The following is a 15,625-nucleotide window of genomic DNA, read 5'->3' as shown; positions in this document are numbered from 1 at the left end:
CCAGGGCATTCCTGCCTCCCTGCTCTCCTCCTCCCTTCCCAGGTGCTCTCAGTGCTGCTCCTGCAGGGTAGGGGGAGTGGGCCCCTGGTGAGGCCCCACCACGGCAAGGGGACATGGAATGGGGAGCATCCAGCAAGCCTGGGGGCCTGGGGAGGCTGTGTCCTGGCCAGCACCCTGCCTCTGAGGGCCGCTTCCTGTTCCTTTCTAGATGAGCTTCCATATCTCAAGTGCCCTCTGCACACAGTGCTCAAACTCACTCCTGTGGCTTATGGTAAGTACTCCCACCCTGATCGAAGGACAGGCATATAGAGGCTATGAGCATGGCCCTAGTGCCTACCATTTGCCCAGAAGAATCCTGCAGGAGGTTTCCTGGGTGGGTGGTGGGGGGGGGACTGATTGTAGTAGGATAACAGGAAAAGAGTAGGATGGCTTCTAAATCTGGGGCTGGCTCTGACTTTCTGTGTCTCTGCCAGAGCACCCAGCACAGAGCACCAAGCTGTGGAAGGGGGATTCCCCAAAGGGGACCAGAGGAAAATTGTAGGTTAGGGCCGTATTGGAGAAAGAGCACAAAGACCAGCCTGGGCAGTTTAGGCTCTTTCTTGGGACATTAGCTATGAAAAGTTCATGAACAAGGGAGGGACAGAATCAAATCTATTCTGGGGTGGTGCAAACAGGGCAGATGACCTACTGAAGCCTGGAGTAAGGTGCAGTCCACAGGGATGAAGCTAAGGGGGCTTCCACAGGCATTAGGCCCCCCCTGTCAGCCCCAAGCCCCAATGATGCACCCTCCTCCATCTTCAGGTTCCCTAAAACTCCCAGGTGAACTTCCATACTCCTGGTGTTGCCACAACCACATTGTCCTCCAGATAAACTTTGCCTTGCACTGATCGCCCAAGGCAGTGGCCCCAGGACTCTTCCACCTCTTCACCACCTAACACGGCTTGGAGGATCTGCAGAGCTACATCAATATTACATAGATGAGACTGCTGTCCTGCAGACCTCAAGAGCTGTGGGCAGCCAAAGTTCATCTCTCATCTCCATCCCCATTTACAAATGAGCACCTGAAGCTCAGCGAACTAAGACTCTTAGGGGCAGAGGTGACAGGATGCCCTGTTGGCTGCCTCTTAGGCCTGGTGTCTTCCCCACACATCACATAGCTGTCTAAATTCTCCTCCGTACAGGCGAGTCACGATCTGTACACAGTATGAAGCTGGGGGTGTGGCTGGTAATGGGGCAGGGGAGGTGATACCTCAGGGAAGACCTGTGCCTACCCTGGGGGCTTATGGACAGATGGATTGTTCTTTTCTAAGGCTGCAAAGTGGAATCCATCTACCTGAATGTGGAGGCCGTGAACACACACCGGGAGAAGCCTGAGGTAGGTGGGGGACTCCATGGCCCAAGCTGGCTGTGGACAAAGCACATGGTGAAAGCACCTTATCCACAGAAAGGCTGCCCCAACCCCACCAAGCCTGGGTGTTTTGCACCAACAGATGGAGCAACCAGCACCCAGAAATGCGGAAACCACAGTCCAGACCCGAGGCACCATGGAGATGCAAGGCTGGGGTAATTCCCGCCAAAAAGGCCTCAGGCTGAGATTCCCCCAGGCCTACCTGAGGGTCAGGATCCGGGCCTGGCTGAAAGAGGGGAGCCTGGCAATGAGGACAAGAGGCAGGGGAGAGGTTGGGGCCCTGCACTGCTGTCTCCTTCCTATTAATCCTGCGCTCTCTCCTCAGAATGTGGACATCACCCGGGAACCTGAGGAAGCCCTGGATACTGTCCCAGCCCACTACTGAGCCCTTTCCAAGAAGTCAAACTGCCTGTGTCCTCATCACCTTCCACCTTTAGGAAATGCTATCCTTGCTCTTCTCCTACTCTGCCTTGGCCTCACTGAGGCACCCCATTTCCAGTGAAGAAGTCCTCCACAACTCCCAAACAAGCCTCGCTTACTGGCCGCAACCAAGGAGCTATCTAGCTCTGGAGGAAACTTTCTTTCTTAATTCCTATTCTCTGACGAATAAAGACTTACTGCCTACAAGAGAGGAGGAGGTCATGGCGAGGCTTTTCCAATTGTTCTCAAGGTACTGATCCTAATCCTGACCCAGCTCTGCTGCTATGAGGGCATGGAATGGGTGAGGACTTCCTGGAGGGAAAAGTTCTACAGTAGCACCTCCAAAGATGGGGGCGAAGATAGGTGCCTGTGAGTTCCTGTGGGCCTTGTTCCAGCAAGGTGGCTGTGGGCATGACACTTTCATCCTTACACTCAGAGAAGAATCTGGCACTTGAGCCAAGTGCTCCTTTCTTCTCCAACTCTTGCTGCCATCCTGAGTGATTTCACTGTTTATGTGAATGAACCAACCAATACTCTGGCCTCACAGTCCCCTGACCCCCTCAACTCCAGTGATCATCTTCTCCCCTTCAACCACCTACTCCATGGATTTTGGTATCATCTCCCTGGTCTGACTTCTTAAACGTAAGCATCCAACTGTCTGACCACTGCCCACCCACTACCCCAGTCCTTACAACTCTCTGTCATCCACTGAATCCCTAGTAGTGTGCCTCCATACAGTAGGCATATATGTAGTATTTCCTTCTTTTTTTTTTTTTGAGACAGGGTCTCACTCTGTCACCCAGGCTGAAGTGCAGTGGTGCAATCTCAGCTTACTGCAGCCTCAAACTCCTGGGCTTAAGCGATCCTCCCACCTCAGCCTCTCTCACAAGGAGCTGGGACCACAGGTGCACACCACCATGCCAGGCTAATTTTCAATTATTCTGTAGAGACGAAGTCTCACTATGTTATCCAGGCTGGTCTTGAACTCCTGGGCTCAAGCAATCCTCCCATCTTGGCCTCTCCCAAAGTGCTGGGATTACAGATATGAGCCACTGTGCCCAGCCCTATAGTATTTTTTGAATGAACAATATTTGTTGCTGTACAGCATCAAGAGCAGAGTTCTTTGAATGCTCTATTGTCCCCCAATCTATCCTTAGTGTTCTGTCCCTAACTATGTTGGATACTATGGGCCATCTCTTTAGCCACTCTCCATGCAGCTACCATAAGCCAGGTACCAGTGACCCAGTGGTAAAGAGACAGACTCATACACTTGCTGCCTTTGTTCCCTTGTCCTTCCATCACAACCACCCAGCAAGACCTAAACCTTGTATAATCCACCTCTCCTTTTTTTTGTTGTTGTTGTCTACTACAGAAGTTGCTGATCCCTGCTTGAAGCAGATCTATATTTATCTGCATCCACAGCCACCCTTAAGTCTGTTCAAAGTCAGGGTCGTCTTCTCTGGTACCCTGTTCCATCCCACCTTCTCAGGGATGGGCTACTTCAGTCAATTCCTGACTCTTCCATATCAATCTCCTGTTCCCATATAATCTCCTGTTAGCTTTTGCCCCACAGTCTATACAATATGCCCAAGTTTTCCTCTCCTATCCCAATTAAACCCTCCCTTGTTCTTATGTCCACCCCTAGTGACCTCTGCCCTTCCCTCCATTCTTACACCAGTGATTCAAAATGAATCTGTACTTACTGTCCAGAAGCCTCTCCGTTTGCCTTCTGCTCCAGGCTTTCCCTCTCCATATCTTTCCTCAAGCTGTTATCCTCTTGCCTGCCATGCTTTCCCCAGGCCTCTATCCTGCTGAAGTTGTATTTGCCTTTGAGCCAAAAGCTGGAGCCCCACATTCTCCAAAGAGCTATGCTGATCTCCAGCTCTTCTACAAACCCAAGATGCCACTCCACAACTACCTAAGCACATTAAAAGAAAAAACTCCAATTCATTTTGCAAATTTAATGTAACTCTGATACCAAAATATGACAGCACACAGAAAGCAAACAATAAAGCAGGAACAGCAAACAGATTTTTCCATCACATGACACCCTCAGCTGATTGGCCATAGCTGCCTTGACTGTTGTGTGGACAAAGATTCCAAGGATGTACTTTGGCTCCACAGGAAGGACTACTGCAATTTATTAGCGGTATCTATAAACATGGGGAATAAACCTGAAAACAAAACAAATAGGAACATATTTTAGCACCAAATACACTGTCTTCTCATAATTCCTTAATTGCCCTCACCTTTCCACCCGGCTCTCCTGCCTTAGTGTTTCTTATAACATCTCCCAGCTCTTATACCCATCCCTGTGGGTCCTGGCTATGGAAATATTGCAGTTACCTGAAACCTCACTAGCCATAGGAGAAGCCACAGGCACCAAGACTGGCGGCTCCACTGCCAAAGCCAGCACTGGTGCTCGGTCCACCACCAAAGCCAGCACCAGTGTTTGGTCCACCGCCGAAGCCAGCTCCTGTGCTCGGTCCACCGCTGAAGCCACTGGTGCTTGGTCCACTGCAGAAGCCAACACCAGTGCTTGGTCCACCGCTGAAGCCAACAATAGAACTGGGTCCACTATTGAAGCCCGTGCTGGTGCTGGGTTCGCCAGTAAAGCCAGTGCTGGTGTTGGAACCACTGCCAAAGCCAATGATGGTACTCAGTCCTCTGTCGAAGCTGGCATTAGGCCTACTGCCAAAGCCATCGCTGGTGCTGAGGCCACCACTAAAGCCAGCACCGGTGCCAAGTGTGCTGCTGAAACTAGCATTGGTGCCCAGTCCACCACCAAAGCCATCACTAGTGACCAGTCCACCACCAAAGCCAGCACTGGTGCCCAGTCCGCCACTGAAGCCAGCACTGGTGCCCAGTCCACCACTGAAGCCAGCGCTGGTGCCTGGTCCTCCACCGAAGCCAGCGCTGGTACCTAGCCCACCATCAAAGCCAGAACTGGTGCTTAGGCCACCACTGAAGCCAGCACTGGTGCCTAGGCCACCACCAAAGCCAGCACTGGTATTCAGTCCACCACCAAGTCCAGCACTGGTGCTTAACCCATTGCCAAAGCTGAAACCGGTACTGGTGCTGGGTCCATCACAAAAACTAGGGCTGGTAGCACCACTAAAGCAGGCACTGGTGCTAGGAGGGCCACCAAAGCATAGGTTAGTATTAGATGCACTGCCAAAGCAGAGGCTGGTGCTGGGAGCGCCACCAAAACAGAGGCTGGTGCCATGAGCACCACCAAAGCTGACACTGGTGCTGGGAGCAGCACCAAAGCCAATGCTGTTGCTGGGAGTACCACCGAAGTCAGTAGCGGTACTAAGTGCCCCACCGAAGCCAGCACTGGTGCTAAATGCACCGCCAAAGCCAGGGTTGGTGCTTGGTGCACCACTGAAGCCGGCACTGGTGCTGACAGCACCACTGAAGCTGGCACTGGTGCTGACGGCACAGCCAAAGCTGGCATTGGTGTTGAGTGCACCACCAAAGCCAGCACTGGTGCTGGGAGAGCCACCAAAACAGATGCTGGTGCTTAGTGTACCACCAAAGTCAGTGCTGGTGCTGACAGCACCACCAAAACCGGCATTGGTGTTGAGTGCACTGCCAAAGCTGACACTGGTGCCAGGAGAGCCACCAAAGCAGACACTGGTGCTTAATGTACCGCCAAAGTCAGCACTGGTGCTCATAGCACCACCAAAACCAGTATTGGTGTTGAGCGCACTGCCAAAGCTGGCACTGGTGTTGAGAGCACCACCAAAGCCAGCACCAGTGCTGGGAGAGCCATCAAAGCAGATGCTGGTACTTAGTGTACCACCAAAATTGGCACTGGTGCTGGAAGAGCCACCAAAGGAGACACTGGTGCTGAGTGTGCCTCCAAAGCCAGTGCTGGTGCAGGGAGAGCCACCAAAGCAGATACTGGTACTGAGTGTACCACCAAAGCTACCACTGGAGCTGGGAGAGCCACCGAAACAGACACTGGTGCTGAGTATGCCTCCAAAGCCAGTGCTGGTGCTAAGCGCACTACTGAAGACTGTGCTCGTTGTGGGTGCACTGCCAAAGCTGGTGCTAGTGCTGAGTACACCACTAAAGCCAGCCGTGGTGTTGAGTGTGCCTCCAAAGCCAGAGCTGGCGCCACCACTGAAAGTGGCACTGGTGCTGAGTGGACCACTAAAACTAGAGCTGACTCCACCACTAAAGCTGGCACTGGTACAAGGCATGCCACCAAAGCTAATGCTGGCTTCACTGCTGAAACTAGTGCTGGTGCTGGGTGCACCACCAAAGCTGATGCTGGCTGCACTGCTGAAGCTGGAGCTAGTGCTCAGTGTGCCACCAAAGCTAATGCTGGCTGTATTGCTGAAGCTGGCACTGGTGCTGGGTGCAACACCAAAGGTAATGCCAGGTCCACCACTGAAGCCACCACTGGAGCTGGGTGCACCATTGAAGCTAATACTAGCACCATCGCTGAAGCCAGCCCTGGTACTAGCTCCTCTGCTGAAGTTGACGTTGGTGCTGGCATCTGCATTTTCTTGGGCTCTGGCCTCAATTTCAAATGAAAATCTGCTCCAGGCCTGAGCATCATCGCCTAACTCTTCCCTTGTCAGGCAGTCGATATCCATGTCATCCCAATTCCAGGGCCCAGCCACAGCTTCCTCTCCAATCCCCATTTGGGCTCTTGCCTCAGCCCTGGCTTCAGCCTCAGCCACAGCCACAGCTGCAGCTTGGACTTCCATCTCCACTGCCTCGCGGTACTGCACAGCCCAGTCCTTGGGGTCTTTCTTCTGCACCTGAAATGGGGATGATAATCATAATAAGAAAACAACCCTAGTAATCACGTATTAACCTATGGGCTTTGTATTAAACTGGTAGCAATACTTTTTTAAAATTCTTAGTTATTGGGGCTCTATCATGGGTCAGTTCTGAACTCCAGTTTCAGCTCTGATGACTTACGTGCTATATGACCTTGGACAAGTTACTTAACCTCACTTAGCCTAAGTGTCTTTATAATTATGGGAAATGATAGAGAGTAAATATGTTATGAACTGAAGGGTTGTGCCCGCCCCCAAATTCATATGTTGAATCCCTAACACCCAGTGTGATTGTATTTGGAGATAGGGCCTTTATGGAGATAATTAAGGTTAAATGAGGCCATAAGGGTGGGGTCCTGATCAACAGGATTAGTGTCCTTATAAGAAGAGACACCAGAAAGCTTGCTCTCTTCTCTCTCACACACAAAGCCATGTGAGGACACAGCAAGAAGGCAGCCATCTGCAAGCCAGGAAGAGAGCCTTCACCAGGAACTGACCCTGGTGGACCCTGACCTAGGATTCTCGCCCTCAAGAACTATGAGAAAATAAATTTGTTTTTTAATCCACCCAGTCTATGGTATTTTGTTATGGCAGCCCATGCTGATTAATACAAAGTATGAAGAATGAATGAGATGATGTAAACTATATATCTAGCAGCACCCTAGGACATAAAGGAGGCTCCACATATTTATATATGAGCTGCAGGCTGCTCTGTACCTGCCCATCCCTGTGCATTGCCTGCCTATCCCTGTGCATTGCCTGCCTCAGCCAAGGGTATCCCATTGCCTTAACATGCCAAGCTCGGGCAGCTCTCCTCTTACCTTGCATGCAAACTTGAGGACTTTCATCTTGCTAGTCTCATGGTAGGAGCGCAAGCCCCAGAAGAACTCATATTCAGGTGGTCTGCTGTTAGGGACCCTCTTGTACTCCAGGTACCTTGGAAAAAGGAAATGAAACTTGTTTCTAACCAAGCAAGCCTGCTGTCTAAGCACTAGACACCAGGTGGCAACCTCCTCCAAACAAATATAAACAGCCCCTGGAGAAGGATTTCTAAGACCCTCCAGCCCCAGACTCATTACCAAACACATTTTATGGTCTTGGCCTCCAATACTGAGCCATTTCCCACTCGCCCTGTGCAAAGCAGTCCCTTGGGCTTCTCCAGGGGAGACATGTATAGGGCATGATGTCACAGGAAGGCCAAAGTATCATGCCACCTGTGAGGAGTAAGCCCAGATTCCTATTGGGTGTGTTGTAAACAGAGGAGCCATTCTTAAGGCCCTCTGCTCTGAGCGCACCCCACTGCAAGGGCCCTGTGTTGAGTCTGGCCCAGTCCTGGAAAGGTCTGCCCATGGGAATTTTAGACAGTATCAGTTCTAGGACACAGGATGCCCATCCCTCTAAAGCTAGTATAAGAAAGGCACTGACTAAGCACTTTCTGAACCAGATCAGTATACCCAGAACACTTCAGGGCCAGACAAAGCCCCAAACACCACTTACTTCTGCTTCACAAACTCGTCTGTGATGAGCTTCCTCACTTCCCCAAAGAGTGAATGCCTCACCCTGACAATGGGAAAAATAACCCATGAACACAGATCAGAACTGCCCAGATGAGGGCAGAGGCATTTCCCAACATGGAAGAGACCTCTGTAGCACATGGGGCAGTCTCAATGAAGCAAAGAAAGTAGTGAGCACATGGCCACTAGAAGCAAGCAGTTAAGACCAGATGCCTCTTTGTCAGGGATCCCTGAAGGTCTATCTAACGCCTCAGCTTAGAACAGACAGAGGACATAAAGGAGAGAGACAGCAGAGAGTTCAGGACCATTTGCCCATCATCCACCCAGGTCAGAACCCTGGGCCCTCTACCCAGTCCAGCACCCCACCCACTCCACCAGACCACCAGACTGATGCAATCCTAGGACCATCCTCTCTTGCCAAAGGACAACACGGACAGCAAGCGCTGAGAGAGCCCAGTCATACCCAGGGCGCAGCCCCAACTTGCGCAGCACCTCCCAGATGACAGCTGTGAGGAGAGGGAAGAGGAGACAGGGACAGAAATTGAACACATGGAATCCAGACCATGGCCGCCCATTCAGCTGCATGCCCAGCCACTCACCCTCACTGGCCTTGTTGCCATTCATAAAAATGACACTCAGAATCACCATGAGGAGACCCAGCTTGGGTGTGTCCTTGGTCCTAAGGGAATAACAGGACAGAAAGAAGGTTTATGTTTCAACAGGACAGAAAGAAGGTTTATGTTTCAGCAGCCATCCGCAAGAGACACACCAGCCAGCTCACCAGGCCAACCTCTCCCAGATTCCTCAGATACAGAATTCTGCCCAGTCTCTGCTTCCAGCTCTATACCACCCTGGGCAAGGCACTTAGACCTTGCAAGCCTTGGTCTATTATTCAGTAAAATGGGAAAATCATATTCTCCCTTCTTCAGGTTGCCAAGAAGATGGAAGAATGGCTGTCAACCTGGTACAACACAAGCACTCAGTCAACGTGAGTCCCTTCTTTCTCTCCCAGCACCTTCAGCCCCACTGACACTCCCGCGCTTCATGCATCCTGATCCATCCACACCAGGAAGCCCTCCTTAAGAACCACTCTGCCAAAGCCAGGCCAGGCACCCAGTAGGAAGAGGCAAGCAATGACAGGCCTGCTTTCCTGGAAAGCTTCTACAGAGACAGCAAACCTGACAGCAGGAATGTCCCACCCTAGGCTCCTATACCCTTCAGTCAATCATAATCAGGTGCCACTACTGTGAGCAGGGCTCCAACTATGTGCAGGTGCTGAGACAGGGCTTTTGAGACCCTGTTTTTCCCGACTCTCTAAGAGGATGGGGGAAGTAGGACAAAGAAGGGGTAGCAGCACAGATAAAAGCAGAAGCTTCCTTCCCACTCCAGCCCTTTCCCAGCTTACGTTCCCAGTATGCCTGCAGAGGATTCCCGAGTGCTGATGAGAATATACAAGCTACTTTGCTTATCAATTTCTTTCAGATTGACTCGAAACATCTGCCAAGTAAAAGAATAGCCTGTGAGATCACAAAATTCAGCTTAGGTATCAGTGAACTTTCCGGGCTTCCTAAAACTCCCAGTGTACTTAGGGGGTTTGCATGTGTAAGAAATCAGTGAGATAATGCACATAAAGCACATAGCCAAGTGCCTGGCAACCAGTAAACAAGCAGCAAATGTACTATTGTCATCAACATCATCTTTGTGATGAGCAGGAATCTAGGGAGACAGAGAATGGGGATACAAGGGAGAGGTGAGATCTGAAATACATGCAGAATGTGTCCAACTATGAATAGAAGCTGAGACTAATTTGAGTGGCTTCTGTCCTAGCCATGCTTTCATCACTGACATGCTGTGTGACCCATGGCAAGTCTACACCTCTCCCTAGGCCACTGTCTGCCCATTCACACCGTAATGGGGCTGGATTAGCATGTCTCTTTGATTCTCTCCAAAAGGGACATGTATGTCTTTGCTCGATTCAAAGCTTCCCCATTGCGCCCATCCACCAGCACTGCCCCGTCACCTTCTCCAGAGTGTAGCTTGCTCGTTCAATGATTTCTGGGAAATATTCATCATATTCTTGGATGACATCCCTCAGCATGTCTGTAGAAAAGGAGAGGTGAGAGTAGCTGAGCTTAGCAGGGGCCACAGAGCTGCAGCCCTTTTGCCAGTCCTGTTGGGTCAGTGCAATCAGAGACCTGAAGTGAGTTAATGGGAGATGCCAGCCATGGCAGAGTGCAAGGAGGGCAGGTGTGGAGATATGACAGAACAAAGAGGCCATAAAGTGTTACTCCCAGACTATGGGAGGAGAGGGGATTGGAGAGGAGAGCTCAAGGAGGAGGGTTGGTAGGACACTACCTGAGCGTTTGATGGGGATCTTTGTCTGGTCCTTAACCAACAGGTATTTCACCAACTTATTAGCCTGGGAGGACAGGAATAGATGGAACGATCTTAACATGCTTGCAGAAAACTTGGAAGGTGGCAGAGAAGAGGGCAGGTGAAGAAGAGAAAAGACTGGACAGCATTGGATTCTTACCCTTTCTTGTAAAATGGCCACATCTCGCGGTGGCGCAGGCCTCCGGCCCCATGGGATCCGCCTGTAATTACTGCCACTTCTCTCATCCCCATTCAGATGCTTGGACTTCATCATCAGAAAGAAGGAAGGTCCAGAGTCACCAGGTGAAAGAGATGGTTCTGTCTCCTCACCTCGCCTGCCTGCTCTAGACAGAAAGTCCCTCTAACCCCCTCCCTCAGCCTTGCTGTAGTGGAGCCTGATCCTGACCTTGCCATTGGCCACCCTGAGTCCTGAGCTTATCTTTCACTGTCTTCCAGGAAGGAGTTTCATTCCTCTGCCAGGCCAGGAACAACTCAAGATAAGAGCCTAAGGGTCTTTCTCTTCCTTTGGCTACCACCAGTTATGCTGGCTGGTACCTCTTGGACAAGTCACTTCATTTCTCTGGGACTCAGTTTTCTTAAGTGTAAAACTGGGACCTATGATCCTTGTTGGTAAGAGTTACTTTCAAGACATTCAGACATACCCTGTGTAAATGTACCCAACACAAAGCCTGGCACGTGGTAACTACTATTTAAATACAAGTAGTATTACATACAGGTTGTAGCTGAGTGTATGGATGTCTTATTTCCTCACCAATCTGTGAACTGCTAGGGGGCAGAAACTATATCACCTTCTTCTCAGCATCTTCCACAGCCTATCTGAACACAGGAACTAGCTCAAAGTAAAACTTTTATAGAAGAAATGAACAAACTAGAAGGGTAGAAATGGAAAAAAAGCACAAAGTTAAGGATGGCAATGTCAGAGATCTCACCTTTCGGTTTCTCTTGCCCCGGGTCCTGGTTGTGGGCTCCAGGCTCAACTGAGCCAGATAGTCATCTGCCAGGGCCTGGACAGCAGCAGCAACCTGAGTCTCAAGGGCACTTACGTTGGTCTCAGCAGAGGCCATCTTGGCCTGGGCCCTTTGGTCAGCATTTGGAGTCTGGCTTTCAGTTGCCCGAGACTTAGTGGCAGCCTTCTGAGCCCTAGACCCTCTCTTGACCCGCAGGGTGGCTGCCAGGGCTTGGTTTGTGACCATCTGAGTGGCAAGTGGAGCCTCAGAGATCTCAGAGACAGAATTTGGGCCCCTACTGGCAGCCTTCTTGCCCTTGGATTTTTTGGGCCTAATGGCTACTACTGAGGCCTCAATCTGCCTGGTAGCTGCCTCAGTGACATGTGGAGCCTCTATATGCTCAGTGTCAGTATTTATGACCTTAGCAATTGTCTTCCTGGCTTTGGAGGCTTTCTTGGTTCGGATGGAGGCTGCTCTGGTGTGGATACTGGCTGTCTCATTGGTAATTTGGCATTGGGTGGTAGCTGTATGGGTGGCAGTTGGAGCCAGTGAGACCTCGGTGGCACTAGCTATGGCCTTATTCGCAGGCTTCTTAGCCTTGGAAGCTTTCTTAGGCTTGATAGAGGTTATCAAGGCCTGGGAACTGGCTGACTCATTGGCAATTGGAGCGTGAATATTCTGTGAGATGACTGGTAGCTTTAGGACCTGCAAGGGTGACTTGAGCTGTGTAGTGCCACCCTCACGGCCAGTTGGGGATTGGGAGCCTTGGGCTGCCTTGGCAGTAACTCTCTTCATCTTGTTGGCTTTCTTAGGCTGAGCAGTGACTGAAGAACCCTGAGTATTGGTTAACTCAGTGGTAGGTAAAGCCTGGCTGATCTGGGTAATGACTGATAGGTTTAAAGCCTGCCAAGTTATTTTGGGCTTGTTGGTGGCAATCTCATTGGCAGTTGGGACTGGAGGGGCAGCAGGTGCAGCCTTAGTAATAGTCTTTATAGGGGCCTTCTTGGTCTTGCTTTTCTTAGGCCGGTTGACAACTGGTGGGTCCATGGCCAGGGAGTCCTTGGTTGCCGCCAACAGGGTATGCATCAGCAAGACACTGTCTTCTTCTGTGGTCTCAGTCTGTATATCTGGAGGGAAGGGAAGCCCCAGGCTCCCCGGGGGAGGCAGAGGGCCCTACACACTTAGGATTACCATCCTCTGGGCCATCTGGCCTCCCTAAAGCCCATCCCTTTCCACAAAGGCCTTCCCTTCCTCTGAGCAGTGGTTAATTAAAATGGGGTAGGGGAAGGGGTAGGGAGCAAGGAAGGAATAGAGTCAGGCAGGTTTTCCTCTCCTCACCTTCACCATGTAAGGGAGGACTGAGACGAGTTAGGCAGGGAATCATGAAACTACACGGTGGAAGGGGTCTGAAGAGCAGTAAGTGAACTCAGGACGGGGCAGATGGCCTAGAGAGAATGCAGAGAGGCCTCACCTGAAATAGAGGCACCCTATATCCGTAGTCATTTCTCCTATCCATCTTTCTGGGAGGCCGAGTAACAGGTGAGCCTGAGGGGAATGGGCCTGAGATAGAGAATGAGAGGGAGGGGGAGATTCATCAGACATCTCACCTATCCTGACTTAGGGGAGTCTCATGTAACCTTGGGCCCTAATCCCTTCAACTCCTGGGTTTTCATACCTAAAAAACCCAGGCCATCCGGTTTCCAAGGCCCAGCTCCTTTTGCCTCCAAGAGGGTCAGTTCTACGACCCCGCCCCTTTGCACGCCCCCTCCGCAACTCGATAGTGCGCATGCGCACCGACTAGAGGCGCCCCCACCCATCTTAGGCCCACCTCTATCCCAAAAGAACCGGTTCTTCAAGGCCCTCCGCGCGCATGCGCCTTGGTAAACCGGTCAGTTTATAATCAGCTCAATCCCACATCTGCCCCCTGCTCTCAGAGCAACAGAACATCTTGGCGCCACCCCAACCTACTCTTTCTAACTGCATCACATCTCGATCCAACCCTTCCCCCAACACTAGCCCCCTCCCTCCGCTCTGGAGTACCACTCCGCACCGCCCCTACCCCAACACCGCCCATCTCTCCTCTGCAGTACTGCCACGCACCGCCCCTTCCCAATACACCCCCGCCTCCGCTCTGCAGCATTTCTCTTCACCTTCCCTTCCTTTAATAAGCCCCCTCCCTCCGCTCTGCGGTACGTCTCTGCACCACCCCTTCCCCAACCAACACCACTCCCCCCTCTTTCCACGTCTGCAAGTGTGCAGCTCCGCCCTTTCTGCAACATGAATACCTCACCCCCAAATCCAACTGTATGAACCTTCTGTGTATTCCTGTTCTCAAACCCTACCAGGTCCCGTCTCTTCCCTTTCAAACCGGAACCAACCGGGTCATATCCCCTCCTTTCTCCTGTCTGAGTCTGGTCCTTTCCGTTGCTCAAAAGGGATGCTGCCCACTCCTTTCTCTGGGTCCTGATCCCTCCATTCTGTGGCCCAAACAGGGTCCTGCCCCCTTTCTTCAGTCTAAACGGAGTCCTGCCGTCTCCTATCTCCCTCCCGAACTGTGTGTATCCTCCTCCCCTCTTGCTACCTTCTGAAGGATTTCTCGATCCTTCCTTTCTGCGGTCCCAACTAGGTCTGCATCCCTCCCTTCTACAGCCCGAACCGAGTCCAGATCGTTCCTTTCTGTGGCCCAAAGGGGATTCTGCCTCCTACTTTCTCCCGTGCGAACTGGGTCCAGGCACCGCTAAAGGCGACTTTGATGCGGTTAGGTCCCAAACCTCCAGCAGGTTTTCTTCAAACCTTAGGGGCGTGTGGAGTCAGGCACGTCGGAGCCGCAGCCAGGAAGCCCCCACAGGGTCTTCACTAAAGCCAGGCACCTCAGCTCACCTCGTCTTCTTGAATCCAGAAGGCGTCTGCTCTCTCCAAGCCTCTCCTTGTGTCTGAGCCTATCCCCCTCCCTGGCCGGAAGTGGTCCTGCCTCTTTCCGCCTCCAGAGGGGGGTCTCCGTTCCTGCCTGTCAGTCTCCTCCCCTCCATACCTACTTTGAACTTTCCATTCTCCTTAGTGTAGCTCCCTTTTTCTGCTTACTACCCCTATTCAGTTATCACTCCCTCTTATTCTCCATTTGACTTCTCTATTCCCCACTGTGTATCTCTGTTCCTATTTGATTCTCCTGTTTCCCCTAGGAGGAATGTGCTTCTCTGAACTCCCACACCAACCCTTCCTACAGACCCTCTATCCCAACACTATTTACATAGTGTTGTTATACCTTATGTCTATGTCTCTCTTCCCTAGAGCTGCTCTGGAGCAGGGGACTAGGTCATATTCATTTCTGTCTTTCAAGTATTACCACATTAAAACATTTAGAGGTTCTAAACACTAAAAGATAGGGTGCCCGTCCATCTTATGCAATTCAGAATAAAAACAGTAATGTATAAAAATCTATGAAAAGTTTTTATTGATCCCACAATGACTATATTGATGTTTTAAAAATATCGACTTGTACTTAGACTGTCTCTTGTGACATGGTGCACTGTTCCCCCATGCAGAAAACAATTCGTGGCATTTATTTATTCATTCAATCATTCAAAAGAGAGCAAGTATAACTATACATATGTCAAATAAAATAGACTTCAAGTCAAAAACCATAAAAGATCTTAAAGGTCATTATATAATGATAATGAGATAAATTCATCATGAATATCTAATAATTATAAATATATTTAATATATGCACCCAACATAGAAGCACCTAAATATATAAAACAAATATTAATAGATCTGAAGGGAGAAGTAGACTGCAATACAATAATGGTAGGAGACTTCAAGACCCCATTTTCAACAATTCACAGATCATCCAGACAGAAAATCGATAGGGAAACGTTGAACTAGAACTACACTTCAGACAAAAAGGACCTACAGAATATTTTATCCAATAGAATATACATTATTCTCAAGCACACATAGAAAATTCTCCAGGATAGATCATAAGTTAGGCCAAAAACAATTCTTAACAAATTTAAGAATATTGAAATCACATCAAGTAATATACGCACAGTGGTATGGAACTAGAAATCATTAATGATAAGAATTGTGGAACATTCATAAGTATATGGAAATCAAAAAACATACTCCAGAATAACCAATATGTCAA

General features: G+C 50.3%; 2 protein-coding genes and 1 non-coding gene across 8 annotated transcripts in view; 1 reads left to right on the top strand and 2 right to left on the bottom strand.

The window, feature by feature from the left end:
• PFKFB1 (6-phosphofructo-2-kinase/fructose-2,6-biphosphatase 1) overlaps positions 1-2,548 on the top strand; it is a 56,265-nt gene extending 53,717 nt beyond the window's left edge. For 2 of the 4 annotated variants that reach the window (XM_054472045.2, XM_054472043.2), the window contains exons 12-15: positions 209-271; positions 1,311-1,375; positions 1,491-1,563; positions 1,734-2,548. In XM_054472045.2, coding sequence (XP_054328020.1) covers positions 209-271; positions 1,311-1,375; positions 1,491-1,563; positions 1,734-1,759 — 227 coding nt within the window. In that variant the 3' untranslated portion in view covers positions 1,760-2,548. The remainder of the gene's footprint in view (positions 1-208; positions 272-1,310; positions 1,376-1,490; positions 1,564-1,733) is intronic. The other 2 variants (XM_054472046.2, XM_054472044.2) reach the window with 1 other exon arrangement.
• A 1,226-nt stretch (positions 2,549-3,774) lies between these two features.
• On the bottom strand, positions 3,775-14,505 carry TRO (trophinin). 3 transcript variants are annotated; one of them, XM_054472042.2, is made up of 13 exons: positions 14,360-14,505; positions 12,951-13,039; positions 11,462-12,652; positions 10,672-10,776; positions 10,494-10,557; positions 10,159-10,238; positions 9,544-9,635; positions 8,738-8,817; positions 8,602-8,644; positions 8,122-8,184; positions 7,446-7,560; positions 6,496-6,603; positions 3,775-4,002 (listed from the first exon to the last, which is right to left on the bottom strand). In XM_054472042.2, the coding sequence occupies exons 2-13, from the start codon at positions 12,993-12,995 to the stop codon at positions 3,982-3,984; spliced, it is 2,007 nt and encodes a 668-aa protein (XP_054328017.1). In that variant the 5' UTR covers positions 12,996-13,039; positions 14,360-14,505; the 3' UTR covers positions 3,775-3,981. The 3 variants fall into 3 exon arrangements, with proteins under 3 accessions (XP_054328017.1, XP_054328014.1, XP_054328016.1); XM_054472039.2 differs by lacking the exon at positions 3,775-4,002 and having other exon boundaries at positions 4,179-6,603; XM_054472041.2 differs by lacking the exon at positions 3,775-4,002 and having other exon boundaries at positions 4,179-6,603; positions 11,462-12,606; positions 14,360-14,426.
• Positions 7,794-7,922, bottom strand: LOC129025569 (small nucleolar RNA SNORA11). Its single transcript, XR_008497314.1, has one exon. It is a non-coding gene; the product is annotated as a small nucleolar RNA SNORA11 (small nucleolar RNA).
• Positions 14,506-15,625: the final 1,120 nt, after the last annotated feature.

The sequence above is a fragment of the Pongo pygmaeus genome, chromosome X (assembly GCF_028885625.2).
Source record: "Pongo pygmaeus isolate AG05252 chromosome X, NHGRI_mPonPyg2-v2.0_pri, whole genome shotgun sequence".
NCBI lineage: Eukaryota > Metazoa > Chordata > Mammalia > Primates > Hominidae > Pongo > Pongo pygmaeus.
Note: the sequence above shows the minus strand (reverse complement) of the source record. Positions and strands in the feature narration are given on the sequence as shown.